At 58.7% G+C, this 15,075-nt stretch overlaps 1 protein-coding gene across 2 annotated transcripts in view; it reads left to right on the top strand.

The window, feature by feature from the left end:
• The first annotated feature begins 1,745 nt into the window (after positions 1-1,745).
• The window catches only part of UBASH3A (ubiquitin associated and SH3 domain containing A), a 39,573-nt gene continuing 26,243 nt past the window's right edge, over positions 1,746-15,075 (top strand). Inside the window, exons 1-8 of one of the 2 annotated variants that reach the window (XM_075999980.1) lie at positions 1,746-1,937; positions 3,671-3,724; positions 5,969-6,155; positions 8,026-8,263; positions 8,427-8,503; positions 11,920-11,938; positions 11,973-12,142; positions 12,888-13,096. In XM_075999980.1, the coding sequence (XP_075856095.1) occupies positions 1,822-1,937; positions 3,671-3,724; positions 5,969-6,155; positions 8,026-8,263; positions 8,427-8,503; positions 11,920-11,938; positions 11,973-12,142; positions 12,888-13,096 (1,070 nt within the window). In that variant the 5' untranslated portion in view covers positions 1,746-1,821. The remainder of the gene's footprint in view (positions 1,938-3,670; positions 3,725-5,968; positions 6,156-8,025; positions 8,264-8,426; positions 8,504-11,919; positions 11,939-11,972; positions 12,143-12,887; positions 13,097-15,075) is intronic. The other variant, XM_075999985.1, reaches the window with a different exon arrangement.

The following is a 15,075-nucleotide window of genomic DNA, read 5'->3' as shown; positions in this document are numbered from 1 at the left end:
AAGATTAATACATATACAGTCACCTGACCTACAATAAATGTTCTACTGCAATTCACTGGGCAAAGGGTGGCCTTTTCAATGGGAAAGTAAATGAAACTTTAGCCCTGCCTCACACCATGCACAAAATTAATTCAAATGGATCACAGAGCTAAATACAAACAGTAAAAGTTAAAAAAAAAAAAAAAAAAACAACTTCTAGAACAAAACACAGGGGACTATCTTCATCACTGTTGGATTAGCAACAATTTCTTGAACAGGATGCAGAAAACTCAAACCAGAGTTCCCACAAATTGATAAGAAAAAGCAAACAACCCAATGAAAAAAAAAAAAAAGAGCAGAAAATCTGAACAGGCACTTCCCCAGAGAAGACATTCAAGTAGCCAATAAGCCTGTGCAATGGTGCCATATCCTTGCCCTGCAGGGAAATGCAAATTAAAACCACAGTGAGAGACCACACCCACCGGAAAGGCTAAAATTAGAGGGACTGATAATATTAAGTGTGGACAAGGATGTAGAGCAGCCAGAACTCCCACCCTCTGCTGGCGAGGGGCGGGTAGGTACACCTGCTCTGTAAAGCTGCCTGGCGGTCTCTAAGCGTGCACATGCCCTGGGACCCAACAGCCCCACTCCTAGGAGCATACGTAACAGAAATGCACACACAGGACACTAAAAGACACATACAACCATGTCTGTCCTCGGCAGCATAATTCATAACAGCAAAACAATCAAAAACCTACCCAGTGCACATCAACAGAGAAACGGACTGTATGTTTGTCTGATAGACTACTACGCAGCAACGACAGTGAACTAGCAAGAGCTACACAAACATAATTCGGGGCAAAAGAAACTAGACATGATAGAGCACGTGCCATATGGTTCTATTTGTAGGAGGCTCAAAAACAGGCACGGCTCACGTGCCAGTGAGGGCAGCAGGGAGGCAGGAGACGACTAGAGGAGGCTGGGCCCAGGGCAGGGGTGCTTCTGAGGTTCTGAGAATGTTCTAGAACAGGCTTCCTCCACCATAGCAGTACTGACATCTGGGGCCGGATGGTTCTTTGTGGTGGATGCTGCTGTCCTGTGGCCTGTGGCATTGTATCCACTAGGTGCCACTGGCACGATGCCCCTCCCCAAAAACGACTCCGGACATTGTCAAATGTCCCCATTGGGTGGAGGAGGCTTCAGATCACTGTTTCATTGCTGTCCCTGGGGCAGTGAGGGGTACGCTCACTTTATGGAAATTTTTCGAGCTGTACACTTACGATTCGACAACTTTGCTGTGTGCATGTTAAACTTTAGAAGGTTTTAAAATCTAAAAATAAATCAACAAATAGCTCAAAGAACCAGGAAGTTTTAAGGCAAGCAGGGGCAATAGAGACAGCGTAGCGCACGTCTCCGTTGCAGACAAGGAAATCCACATTCGGGGTCGCTGGAGTGGGGAGCCAGTGGGGGGCCCAGCAGACCCAGCAGAGAGCCCCCGGCCTCTGCTCCCACTTCCTCCCTCCTCTCCACGCTTTCAGGCACCCCTGCTCCCAATTGCCACCCCGGTCTGTGTAGACGCTGGTCCCACGGAGGGGCTCGGCTGGGCCTTTTGGGGGGACCCAGCCCCCGGCGTGGCAGCAGGGTTGGTGGGCAATGCACCCCGCACCCCACAAAGAGCATTCTGAAAACCGACACCCCGTGCAAACAGGATATCAGCTTTTGTCAGAAAGATCAAAAAGGGGTTGAGGTTTCTCCTCGCAGCCTCAGCCCCTCCGCTCTCCCGGCGGCGGTGTTATCTCCCGCCGCAGCGCAGACGAGCGAGCTCCGGCCCGGCAGGAAGCGATGGCAGCGGGGGAGACGACCCAGCTCTACGCCAAGGTCTCCAGCAAGCTGCGGGGCCGCAGCACCCCCTCGCTGCTGGACCCCCTCCTGGCCATGGGCTTCCCGGCCCACACCGCGTGAGTACCGCCCGGCCCTGCCCGACCCCGCGCCCGCCACGGCGCCCAGGCGCTCGGGCCGCTTCCTGCTCCTCCCGGGCCCAGGCTCGGGCTCAGCGGAAGGCCTCCTCTGCTTTTCCTAAACGGGAGAGGGTCTTGACCTTCGGAAGACGAGCGCTGCTGGCCCAGGGGGGCCTTGATGCTTGAGGAAATTAGAAGCCATGTGTCCCCAGAGCCGCCCCTCCACCCGGGGCCTGGCTGTGACCTCTCTGTGTGCAGCTCAGGGACCCTGACGGTGACATTTCACGGTGTTTCAACCTCTAACCTGAAAGACCCCGAGGCCCACTGAGTAGCGCGGAGACCTGTCGGGGGACCGTCAGCGGGACCGTGTCCCTGTGCTGAACAGGGACAGCCACTCGCCCGTCCTTAAGCAGAACCTCCCGACGGTCCTAGAGGGAAGCAAGTGGCTGAGAAGCCGCAGAAACCGTCGGCCCGGCCCGCCCACCCGAGGAGTCCCCCTCTTTTCTTAGACGGGGTTCTTTTCCGATGCTTATTCGCATGGAAAAATATATCATAAACACGCTTTGAGCAGCCTCGGGTTTGGGAGGAAGCTGACCTTGCCCTCCACGCTGTGACAATCCTCCGCCAAACCGGGTGCAGTCACGCTGCGGCCCGACCCCTTCCTCTCCTCCCCAGCCAGGGCTTTGTCTTCACGGCCCGGGCATCTGTTAGACAGGCGGCTAAGTGACATGGCTGCTGGGCGGCCACCAGGGTGGCTCGTGCCTGGACCCCTCCTCTCTGACTCACTCCCAGGTGTAGATGGGACACCGGGCCCGGAGAGGGCAGCTGGCCTCGGGGACCCTGGTGCCTCTGAAGGAGTCCCCGCCATGCCCCCTACGGAGGCTCACGCCCAACACTGCCTCCAGCTCGAACAGCAAGCACGCGCTGGGGTAGAGGAATGTGTTGTCCACGTCTCACTCGCGCCGGAGCTCCCCCGAGTCAGGCTCCGTGCCGAGGCCACCCGGTCAAAACCTCTCCAGGGAGCTGCAGCCCAGCCCCACTGGTGCTGGCCAAATTAGCGGGGTTGGCAGAACCTTCTGGGGTTCCTCGCGGACGCCGGCCGTTTCCAGCCCGAGTTACTGATAAATGACCTTAGCTGTGCTCCGTGTGTCCGGTTCAGCTAAATGCAGCTGGACGTGCACACGCCCCGGCTGCCATGACGAACGAGACCCCACCCAGCGCTCGGGGACCTCGAGGTCTAGCAGGGGAGACACTCGGGCCAAGTGACTGCGGGAACCATGACGGTGCCCGTGCGGCGGGGAGCCCGGGAGAGGGCGGCAGACCAGGCGGCCTGAGGAGGGGCGTTTCCCGGGGGAGGGGGCACGTCTGAGAGCGGGGTGGAAGGATCGGTGCCGTTTCGCTGAGGGATGTCGGGGAAGGAAGCTCGGGTCCCAGCCAGGGGCATGACGGCTCACGGCCCACGCCAGCACCCACAGGTGGGCCTGCTCCACTCTCGTGCGGTGTGGGGTGGGTGGGGACGCGTGGCAGGGGTGGGCGGGAGTCAGGCCCTGAGCGCTTGGACCCTGCAGGGGTGGACAGCCAGGGAGGGGGTGGACGAGCTCCCGGCCGGGGAGCCCGGCAGCCAGGCCCTCGCTGTGGGGCAGGCCCCGCAGGTCTGGTGGGTGCGGGGCGGCACCCCGCTGCTCCGGGACAGCGGGGCGTGACTCTGAGCGCCCTGTGTCTGTTCCCTGCAGGCTGAAGGCGCTGGCGGCCACGGGCAGGAAGACGGCGGAGGAGGCGGCCGACTGGTGAGTGCGGCTGGTTCTCGGGCCCGGGGGTCTGGACGGAGCTGCCTGCGCCCGGGACCCCCTCCCTGCGGGCGGACACCGGGAAGTGCCCGGCACCCTCCGGGTAGGACGGGGGACTGGGCGCTGTGAAAGCAAAACAAAGTGACTCCGCGCCTACCCGCCCTCGTTCAAAATAGAGAGAGAACTTGGAACAAAGCTCTTCTCACTCACACATCTCATTGACTCCGGATCTCACCGCCGCAGAAGGAAAAGGCGCGTGTGATTTCCCTGACTCGCCAGGGAGGAGCGTTTGCTGATACAACACAGAGGCTGCCGTGCGACGGGAAGAGAGTCACCCGGTGGCCGCGACTGTCCCCTCGGGGTGCAGGCGGCTGGGTCGCGTGAGAGCCCACCCTGGCTCTCAGCCTGCCTCTCGCCAGCGGGGTGCCTCTGTGAGCCGCCAGGCGCCTCGGGCCACAGTTTTCTGCTCTGGGGATCGAGGGGAGGACCCCCTATTCTCCAAATCCCTGTTGGCCTGCATGTGCCATGATGCCACCTTTCTGTCCCCAGTGGGGACATTCCCCGGGCATTCTGCACATTCCCCGGGGAAGCACAAAGCCCCTAAGGAGACATGTAGAAAGGGGAAGGGGTACCCGGTAGGAGGTGCTCAGCCGTGCTCTGGGGCAGCCACGGTGAGGATGAGACAGGCCCAGGCCCACGGGCCGGAGCAGCCTCCCCACGGCAGGACGCACACCCGATGACTCCCAGTGGGAGCCCCTGCTCCTCCAGAAACCCTAGGCCCGGGGCAAACATGCAACCACTTCACAGGACAAGGGGAGTTCCCAGAACACTCGGGGCTCGTCTAACTCTAAAGCCAGTTGCTGCTCTTTCTTTTTTTTTAATAGACACAGAATTTTGCTCTGCCCCCCAGGCTGGAGGGCAGTGGCATGAACATAGCTCACTGCAGCCTCCACCTCCCGGACACCACACCTAGCTAATTTTTTTAAATTTTTTGTAGAGACACTATGTTGCCCAGGCTGGTCTCAAACTCCTGGGCTCCAGCGATCCTCCCACCTAGGCCTCCCAAAGTGCTGGGATCACGGGTGTGAGCCACCGCACCCGGCCCATTCGCCAGTTTTGAATTAAAAACCAAGCCCACTGCCGTGAGGATGTGTTTCATTTTCCCTTTTGTAAATAACCCCACGGTAAATATTTCATAGGTGAAGTTTTGACCATGCAGTATTTTTGCTCTTTCCTGGGGACAGATTTCTGGATGTAGAATTTTGACAGAGTGTGGGTATGTCAAGGCTCTTGATCTGTATCTGCAAATTGCTTCATATTAATAGAAAAGTTGTACAGATTCATCCTCGAGTCACTGCTGCGCCTTTGATACCATTGAGCATAATGTTTATCCCTAAAAATATCTTTGTTAATTTGACAGATGAGTAAAATGGTGTCTCGTGGTTGTCCACATATCTGTTTTTATTATTTGTGAAAACGGACTCCTATGCTGGGTGGTGCAGCCCTTTTCCTTGAATTTATAATAACTTGCTGAGTGGACATGGTGGCTCTAGCTTATAATCTTAGCACTTTGGGAGGTCGAGGCAGGAGGATCACTTAAGGTCAGGAGTTTGAGACCAGCCTGAGCAAGAGCAAGACCCCGTCTCTACAAAAAATAGAAAAATTAGCTGAGCGTGGTGGCGCACGCCTGTAGTCCCAGCTACTCTGGAGGCTGAGGCGGGAGGATCGCCTGAGCTCAGGAGCCGTGAGCGAGGCTGACCCCACAGCACTCTAGCCCGGGCAACAGAGCGAGACTCTGTCTCAAAAAATAATAATAATAATAACTTACTGAATAGAAAGACAATATAGTGACCACCTAAACTCTGTCTGGTTTTTTGTGGTTTTGATTTTTACATCCAATTTGAAGTTCAACGGTAAATAAACGTGGGTTTCCCCACAAAATTATTCAACACCAAGGAGAGGCTTGGCCCTCAGAAGCATCGGAAGAGTGGGTTTCGAGTCTTCCCGCAAACTTTCTTTCCTTTTCTCCGTCCTCGGCTCTGGAATCAGACTCCCGTGGGTCTGGGAGCAGGCTGGGCGCTGGCCGGGCCGGCGGCACGCGCGGCCCCGCTGCTGGGCGCGTCCCGGCCGAGGACGGCCGGAGGACGTCACTGACTGGACTTAGGTGCTGCACGGGGCCCAGCACGCCCCGTGACGTGTAGCGCTACCGTGACACCCGGTGAAGGCGCCCGTTCTCTGTTGCAGGCTGCACTGCCATCGCGACGACCCCTCCCTGGACGACCCCATCCCCCAGGAGTACGCCCTTTTCCTCTGCCCCACGGGCGCCCTGCTGGAGCGGCTTCAGGAGTTCTGGAGAGAGAGCAGGCGCCAGTGCGCGAAGAACAGAGCCCACGAGGTCTTCCCCCACGTGACGCTCTGTGACTTCTTCACGGTGAGTCGGCCTTCACGGTGGCCTGCCTTTAATGCTCAGCATCACGGCGGCTGAAGTCATTTCTCTGTGACGAGGAGGCGATGACAGGACACTGTGGGACGCCAGAACCGTAGGGTCGGCTGCCCCTTCACGTGGGCCGTCCTTTACTTTCCTCCTCGCCGCAGCTGGTCGACTCCTACTCATCCTTCAGGGCCCAACTCGTTTATCCCGTCTGTCCCCTGTCTAAGTCTCCCGCAGCTCCCAAGGTAGCAGGGGCTGCTGCCCGGGTTCGGTGCACGTCTCTAGCGGCACGTTCACGCCGCGTGGGCGCCGTGTCTGGTGCAGGTCTGCGCCTCTCGCCAGAGTGCGTCCTAGAGGGACGCGGTGCTTCGCTCCCTTTGCACCCGGAGACCAGCACGGTGCCCAAAACAGGGTGGGTGCCACCCGGATGCGTGGAGAGTGCACCGAGGCGTGGGTGGCCGGTCCCAGATGCAGCACTTCTCCCTGTCTCAGGGACGAGCCCTCCGGCTAGAGAACCGTCAGATGGGCAGCTTCGCAGGGGTCGTTCCAGAGATAAGAAGGGGGCATGAGAATGAGGGGGAGCAGACAGTCACATCCCCCGTGGCTGCCGACAGGGCACCTGGGGGGCACACCCAGTTCACAGCCCTGGCCCGGCCAGAGCTCTGCTCTCAGGGAGTGGGCTCGCTCCCCCATTTCAGGGGCTCCGCCAGGGCCCGCGGCGCCTCCACCCTGGGACTAAGCCCGGGAGAGCCCTGGGCAAACCCGGCGAGTTGTCACCCTACGTTGCCATCAGTGGCACCTGTGACAATCAGACTCCTTTCTGGCCTGCCCTTGGGAGCTCGACAGGGAAAGAAAAGGCAGCCAAAGCCCGCGGTGAAACAAGCGCAGACACCAGGCACGCTCAGGCTCGGCGCTGAGGGCAGACCCGGCCTGCCAGCTCCTTCCCCAGCCCTGAGGGCACGCACACCCACACTTATAAAGCACCGTGGAATTCCAAGTTGTCTGGGTTTCCACTGTGCTCTGAGTTGGCCAGTAGCCAGGGCGGCGTGCAGCTCTGTGCCCAGAGCAGGAGGCGCCGTGCCGGCTGCGGGCCGTGGTGGCACATGGGTGGGCCGTGGTGGCACATGGGTGGGCCGTGGTGGCACATGGGTGGGTCCATGCCTGTCAGCGCCTGGCGTTCAGGCTGAGTGGTGACGCCAGTCTCTCTGGGTGACAGGCAGCGCCTGCCGCGTCGTTGGGTGGGGTGGCAAGGGGGGAAGAGGGTCCAGAAGGAGGGCCAGGCCCTGCAGGGAGCAGCCCCCGGGGCAGAATCCCGCCTGGACAGGGTCACTGGGAAGACCCCGAGAAGGGCAGAGAAGGAGGTGGGAGCTGGCGGGGAAGGGGAGGAGGGCAGGGAAAGGCTCGCTGCAGGGCTGCCCTGGCTCAAGACGCCCAGACACAGCCGTGAGCCCTGTCCCCACTCGCTCAGCCTTGGCCCAAAGCGTGGCTTCTGAGCCGCAGCCCCTGCAGCTGCCTTGGAGACCGCAGGAAATGCCTAGAAGCCAAACCACGCCATGCCGAGCAAAGCCGTGGCCCTCAACACTGAGAAGGATGGGCTCGGGGCAGACGCAGGGTCACGCCAGCAGGACATGGAGGGAGGGACGCAGTCAGGGTGACCGGGGCATCTCCTGCCGGGGCACTGAGAGGACAGTCCATTCCAGAAAGAATGTCACTTGGCATATTGCACTGTGAGCAAACCCATAACTCGGACACGCGCTGTGACAGACTGTGAGGGCGTTTGGAACAGAAGCGTCCCACCGTGACTGCTGTGCGGTCTTTATTAATTACACCCTAACCAGAGGGGACACGCGCTCTCTGCCCCTCCCCGCAGTGCGAAGACCAGAAGGTGGAGAGCCTGTACGAGGCCCTGAAGCGGGCCGGGGACAGGGCCCTGGGCGCCTTCCCGCAGGCCGTGCCGCTGGTGCTCCACTCCTCCATCAGCTACCTCGGCTTCTTCCTCAGCGGCAGCCCCGCCGACGTCATCCGGGAATTCGCGGTGACCTTTGCCGCAGAAGCCTCCGTCTTAGCAGGTAGGCAGGCGCGGCCAGCTGGGAACAAGGGCCCGGTGAGCAGCGTGTGAGCCCCCGCGTCCGGGCTGCGCACGCCCCGCTCGGATGCCAGGGGACCGGGTCTGGCAGTGTCGCTCCCACAGCCGGTCGGGCGTCCCTCTGGGCTCAGGGGCTGCACCTGCTCCAGCCCGCACGTCTGCACTCCCCGCTTCTCGATCTGCAGCCGGGCATGTCGGCCGTAACCTGAGGCTGAGCAATTTAACCAGGCCTCCTCGCCGAGCCGCTGCGTCCCTCAGAAACGTAGGCGGGTAGAAAGGCGCGGCACCGCCGTGGGCTTCTCTAGAAGCGGGAGTAGCCCATTTGCATGAATGTGGCTTTTCACCACGCGCAGCGCTGTGCCGGCGGCCTGGGAAACTGTGCGGGAGGGGGCCGCGAGCACCAGGCAGGAGTGGGCAGAGCCACGACCCCACGGCGGGCACCCGGGGGGCGTCCCCACCCAGGGGGAACACAGCCCACGCGATGACTTCAGCTTTCCCAGCGTGAGCTCAGTCTCCTCTCCTCGGCCTCTCAGGGCAAAGATTTTCTAGACTCGCTTTGAGAATCTGCAAAATTTCCCTTTTCTCCAAACACCAGCGCTGGGGGAGGGTGGGGACGTTTTCCTGCCTCCCCGACCAGCGCCGGGACCTGAACCAGTCATTTCAGTCGGTTTCCTTTCTCTGGGAAGTGGCGCGGCTCCGGTTCCGGTTGCCGTTTTCGTGGGACCACGCCCGGGGTTCTCGGCACGCAGAAGGGCTCAGCGTGGCCGTGATCTGCCGGCTCAGAACCGCAGGGGCCGGGGGGCCTGGTGGGAGCCCCCTGTCCCGCCCTGCGGGGGCATCTGCCCGCCCGTCCTCAGACAGGTGGGAGGTGCAGGTCCCGGCCCCAAAATGGATCCAGAGTCCTGGCTTGGATTTTCGGGCGTGGCTGCTGGCCCGGGGTCGGGGGATAGGATCTGCTGGATAGTCATAAAGTCACCAGGTCTCTGTGGACCGGTCACCTTTATCAAATGACAGCACTTTTGTGTTTCTTTCTCTGAAAGGTTCTTGTCCTGATGGGAGTGTCAAATCACTTGGCCTCAGGGTGTGTCGCTTAGTCTTCCTGCCACCCCAGCTGGGTCTCACTTTAAACATGGGGAGACTGAGGCTGCCAAGGTGAAGTGCCTGCCCAAGGTCGCTGTGCCGGGCTGAGCAGTGTCCCTGAAAATGCACGCCCACCAGGAACCGCAGAGGGTGGCCTCACTTGGAAATGGGGTCTTTGCAGATGTGATTCGCTCAAACGAGGTCACGCTGGCTTAGGGCAGGCTCTAGACTAGATGCAACGGCGGGTGTGCTCGTAAGCTGAGGAGAGACACAGACACAGAGGAGAAGGCCACATGCAGGCAGGGGTAGAGATTGGGGTGGCACCCCCATGAGCCACCGGGCGTCTGGGTCACCACAAGCTGCAGGTGGCAGGAAGGGGCATCCCCTGGAGCCGGGGAGAGCAGAGCCCAGCCGACACCTTGGTCTTGGACTTCTGGCATCCAGAACTGGGCAAGGGCACGTCTCTGCTGTTTCAAGCCACCCAGTGTGTGCGGGTTTGTTACGGCAACCCCAGGACCCCCACACCTGGACCCAGTTCCGTCTCGCTCCACACCGCCCGGGTTTCACACGGGAGCCCCACGTCCTAGGGGGGCCAGCTCTGACCTTACGTCCACGTCCCAGCCCTGGGCAGGCTCCGCTCCGCCCTTCTGCGGCCCATGCCCTCGGCCGGACCCTGGTGGGGCAGCTAGCAGGCCCGGGCACGGCCGCACAGGGTCCTGGGTCCCTCTCAGGGCCGGGGCACGGGCGTCCTGCCTGCGCTGGCCCTGCCCAGCGAAAGCCCGGGGCCTGGCCGCAGAGAGGAGGAAAGACAAGGGCCCATTCAGAGGGCGTGACTCACTCGGAAGCCGCTCAGGTGACAGCCGCAGCGGGTCTTTCCCGGGCCACGTGGCAAGGCCATCCTCCCTCACTGCCAAAAAATGTGAGCAAAGGAAATTCCCCACCACCCACGCCCTCCCGCGCTCAGGTGCCAGGCCCACGGCGCCGGGACCGCAGAGCTTCGCGGTGGCTGCTACCGTCTCGCCCTGGCGCGGGAGACGAGGGGGCGGGAGGATCGCAGGCAGGCCCCCAGGAAGAGCGTGAGTCGCCCCCGGCGTGTCTTGGGGGAGGCCTACCATGGAGAGGCGGCAGGTGAGCACTGGGCCGAGAGCCGCGGTCTCAGCAGGAAGCCGCAGGTCAGGGGCTCCGTCCCCACTGCAGCCCCGTAGGCAGCTGCCGCCATCCTTAAGCAGAGCTGTCGAAACCAAAGCCGGGTCAGGCCAGGACGCACGGCCAAGGTCACCCTGCTGAGGGGCCCAGTGGGGTACAGAGCCAGGTCTGCCGGATGCCAAAGTCTGTGCCGTTCCCGCCACGGCACCGGCCACCTCCCCAGAACATGAGACACTCGGTGGCCGGCTGAAGTCAGATCCCGGCTGCTTCGGTGACGCCGGGCACTCTGCTCCTGACTTGAGGTGGGGCTGTGGGGGCAGAGGTCACCCCCCAAAACCTGGGGCTCAGCCGCTCCCGGGGCTTCCTGCTTGACCAAAATAAGGCAAGCGTTAGAGACACTGCGCGTTTCATAGAGTTTCGTTGCGTCCTGAGTGAGACTCTGCAACTGGACAAAAAGCCACTGACCTGGAGCTCTGGCCGGAGTCCAGGCAGCCGAGTGACGTGCACACGCCAGGGAGTGCAGGCACTTTCACTCTCCACGTTTTAACCGTGTGTTTGGGCAACCCGCTTGCAAGCCGGGAGTCTCAAAGACCCTGCACCCACATCTCCACGATTCCTCTTTCCTGTCCCCAGGAGAAGTCTGCAGGTGTCCGGCCACCTCCTTTATGATGTGGACTCGGCAGTGCCGCAGCGCAGGGGAGGGGGCGGGTAGAGGCAGGGGTGGGTAGAGGGATGGGTGGGTAGAGGGATGGGTGGGTAGAGGCAGAGGCATGTAGAGGGATGGGTGAGTAGGGGCAGGGGCAGGTAGAGGCAGGGGTGGGTAGAGGCAGAGGCAGGTAGAGGGATGGCTGGGTAGGGGCAGGGGCAGGTAGAGGCAGGGGTGGGTAGAGGCATAGGCAGGTAGAGGGATGGGTGGGTAGAGGGATGGGTGGGTAGAAGGATGGGTGGGTAAAGGCAGGGGCGGGTAGAGGCAGAGGCAGGTAGAGGGATGGCTGGGTAGGGGCAGGGGCAGGTAGAGGCAGGGGCGGGTAGAGGCAGGGGCAGGTAGAGGGATGGGTGGGTAGAGGGATGGGTGGGTAGAGGGATGGGTGGGTAGAGGCAGGGGCGGGTAGAGGCAGGGGCAGGTAGAGGGATGGCTGGGTAGGGGCAGGGGCAGGTAGAGGCAGGGGCGGGTAGAGGCAGGGGCAGGTAGAGGGATGGGTGGGTAGAGGGATGGGTGGGTAGAGGGATGGGTGGGTAGAGGCAGGGGCGGGTAGAGGCAGGGGCGGGTAGAGGGATGGGTGAGTAGAGGGATGGGTAGGTAGAGGGATGGGTGGGTAGAAGGATGGGTGGGTAGAGGGATGGGTGGGTAGAGGCAGGGGTGGGTAGAGGCAGGGGTGAGTAGAGGCAGGGGCGGGTAGAGGCAGGGGCATTGCATGTGCAGGTGTCCCTGCAGCCCAACCCGGGGTGCAGCACCGTTTAGGTAAAAAGTGTCCCCGTGCCCCTGCGCTTCCCTGCCCTCGCAGACTGTGCCGTGAAGCCTTGCACCAAGCAGCTGCACCTGACCCTGGCCCACAAGTTCTACCCCCACCACCAGCGCACGCTGGAGCAGCTGGCCCGCGCCATCCACCCCGGCCACGCCTGCCAGTGGACAGCGGCGCTCTACTCCCGGGACATGCGCTTCGTGCACTACCAGGTGAGACCCGGCCGGGAGGCTGACCGGGTGTGGCTGGACGGGACCCTCTCCGTGTGACGGAACGGCCACCACCTGACAGCTGGCAGACCCGGGACGCCTCCTGGGGGGGTTCTAGTAGGGATGAGAACCTCTCTTCCTTCCCTCAAACCGTTTCCCTTCTTGTGCAATTTGGAACCGGCGTTCTTTCGTACGAGCTGCAGATGCACGGAAATTTCAAAACAAAGCAGAAGCATTTCTGATGTAGGAAAAGGACTACTGTAAAGATAAATGAATACGTGCTGTGCTTATTAATTCATTTTAAACAACGATTTGGGTGAAGCCTCATTCGAGGACCCCCTCCCCGTGAGGCGCTGGGCGTGGAGGAAAGCGAGCCCGGCTTCTCCCAGGGAGCGAGAACGCGCCCGCCACGCCTGCGTGCTAGAGGAGCCGGGATGGCCGCACGCCAGCCAGGGAGGGTGCGTGAGTCTGGTTATGCTTTGAGATCTCTCGCATACAGAATGAGCACGTGGAAGGATGGCAGACAGACAAACAGATGCAAATTTTATTTCTAAACCCGCCCGAAGAGTTCTGTGTTTCGTGACTCGCCGTGCCCTGTGTCGCCAGCAGAGGCTGGGAGGCTGTCTCGGGGGCGCAGCGCCCGTCCCGGGAGCCAGCGAGCGGGAGGCGGCGAGTAACGGGCCTCCGTGGCTGCTGATTCCCGTGCAAATCCTCGCCGAGGGCCTGACGCCGCCCGCCTCTTTTCCAGACCCTGAGGGCCCTCTTCCAGTACAAGCCCCAGAACGCGGACGAGCTGCCGCTGAGTCCGGGCGACTACGTCTTCGTGGACCCCTCCCAGCAGGAGGAAGCCAGCGAGGGCTGGGTGATCGGGCTCTCCCAGAGGACGGGCCGCCGGGGCTTCCTGCCGGAGAACTACACGGACCGAGCCAGCGAGGCTGACACCTGGGTGAAGCACAGGTGAGCCCTGCCCCACCTGCAGCCCGCGTCCCTCCCTCCCTCCCTCCCTCACGTGGTCCCAGTGTCCGTGTGCTCCCAGACCCCTGCCGCACTGGTAAAATCGCACTCTCTACAGAGGCAAAATTACCCCTGCATGTGTGTAGTAAGCATCTTGCTCGATTCATGGTTTTCTGCTGATAGTATTCAGGAGACATGAATTACTCTGCATTGCTTTTCTGAGATAGCAATCCCCGAATTATCGCAAAATAGCACTCCCTTATTATGAACATGCTACATTATACTGAGAGGCCCTAAGCGTGAGTTTGTTTATTCTTCTGTTTACTGTATAAACTGCAAAGTCCTAAGGTGCAGTTTTAGTTTTCTATTGCTGTATAACAAATTAACGCAAAATAACTGATAAAACAACAAATGCACTTATTATCTTACTGTTCTCGTGGGTCAGGAGTCAGAGTGTGATTTAATGGGGTCCCCTGCTCAGGGTCTCCTGTGGCTGTAACCAGGTGTTGGCCAGGGCTGGGGTCTCAGCGGAGGCTCGGGGGGTGGGGGGGCCTCCCGAAGTTCCTTGAAGCGGTAGCACTCCCAGGGGTGTGTATCTTTATGCTCAGCTGGGCAATCCTGTGAATTTAGCATATTTAGCGTCATCTGGTGAGGCGATGGGTGTTCAAAAGCATCAGGTCCTGGTTTCTTTTTGTTTAACAGTTCTTCCCTCAATTTATCTATCTCCTCTGCCATTTTACTGTAAGTAACAAGAAAAAAAAACAGGTGATACATTTATTTTTTTAATTTTTAATTATTATGGATACATAATAGCTGTTTATCTTTGTAAGGCACATGTGATGTTTTGATACAGGCACACAATGCAAATTAATCAAATTAGGGTAACTGGGGTTTCCATCAGCTCAGGCATTTATCATTTCTTTGTGTTGGGAACATTCCAATTCCACTCCTTTAACTATTTTAAAGTATACCTTAGCTTACTGTTGATTATAGTCACTTCATTTTGGTATCAACTATTATTCATTCTATCTAACTATATTTTTGTACCCATTAACCATCCCCACTTTATCCTCCCCTCCCTGCTACCCTTTCCAGCCTCTAGTAACTGTCACTCTATTCTCTGTCTCCTTGAGATCATGGGTTTTAATTTCTAGCTCCCGCATATGAGTGAGAACATGCAAGATTTGTCTTTCTGTGCTTGGCTCATTTCACCTAACATGATGTTCTCCAGTTCCATCCATGTCCTTGAAAATGGCAGGATTTCATTCTTTTCTGTGGCTATAGATTATTCCATTTTGTGTGTGTGTGTGTGTATATATATATATATATCACGATTTCTTTATCCATTCATTCATTCATTGTTGGACACTTAGATGGATTCCAAATCTTGGCTGTTGCAAATAGAGCTGCAATAAACATGGGAGTGCAGATATCTTTTCAATATACTGATTTCCCCTCCTTTGGGTATATATCTCGCAATGGGATTGCTGGGTATACGGGTTAGTTCTATTTTTAGTTTTTTGAGAAACCTCCATACTGTTCTCCATGGTGGCTGCACTAATTTACATTCCCACCAACAGTGTACAAGGGCTCCCCTTTCTCCACATCCTCACCGGCATTTGTTACTGCCTGTCTTTTTGATAAAAGCCATTTTAACTGGGATGAGAAGATATCTCACTGTCATTTTGATTTGCATTTATCTGATGAATGATGATGTTGAGCATTTTTTCATGCACCTGCTGGTCATTCGTATGTCTTCTTTTGAGAAATGTCTATTCAGGTCATTTGCCCATTTTTTAATTGGATAATTTGATTTTTTTTCTATCAAGTTGTTGGAGTTCCTTATATATTCTAGTTTTGAATCCCTTGTCAGATGGGCAGTTTGCAAGTATATTCTCCCATTCTGTGGGTCGTCTCTTCACTTAGCTGATAGTTTCCTTTGCTGTGCAGAAGCTTTTTAGCTTGATGTGGTCCATTTGTCC

Source organism: Microcebus murinus, chromosome 1, assembly GCF_040939455.1.
Source record: "Microcebus murinus isolate Inina chromosome 1, M.murinus_Inina_mat1.0, whole genome shotgun sequence".
NCBI lineage: Eukaryota > Metazoa > Chordata > Mammalia > Primates > Cheirogaleidae > Microcebus > Microcebus murinus.
The sequence above is the reverse complement of the archived record's forward strand: the minus strand, read 5'-3'. Positions and strand labels throughout refer to the sequence as shown.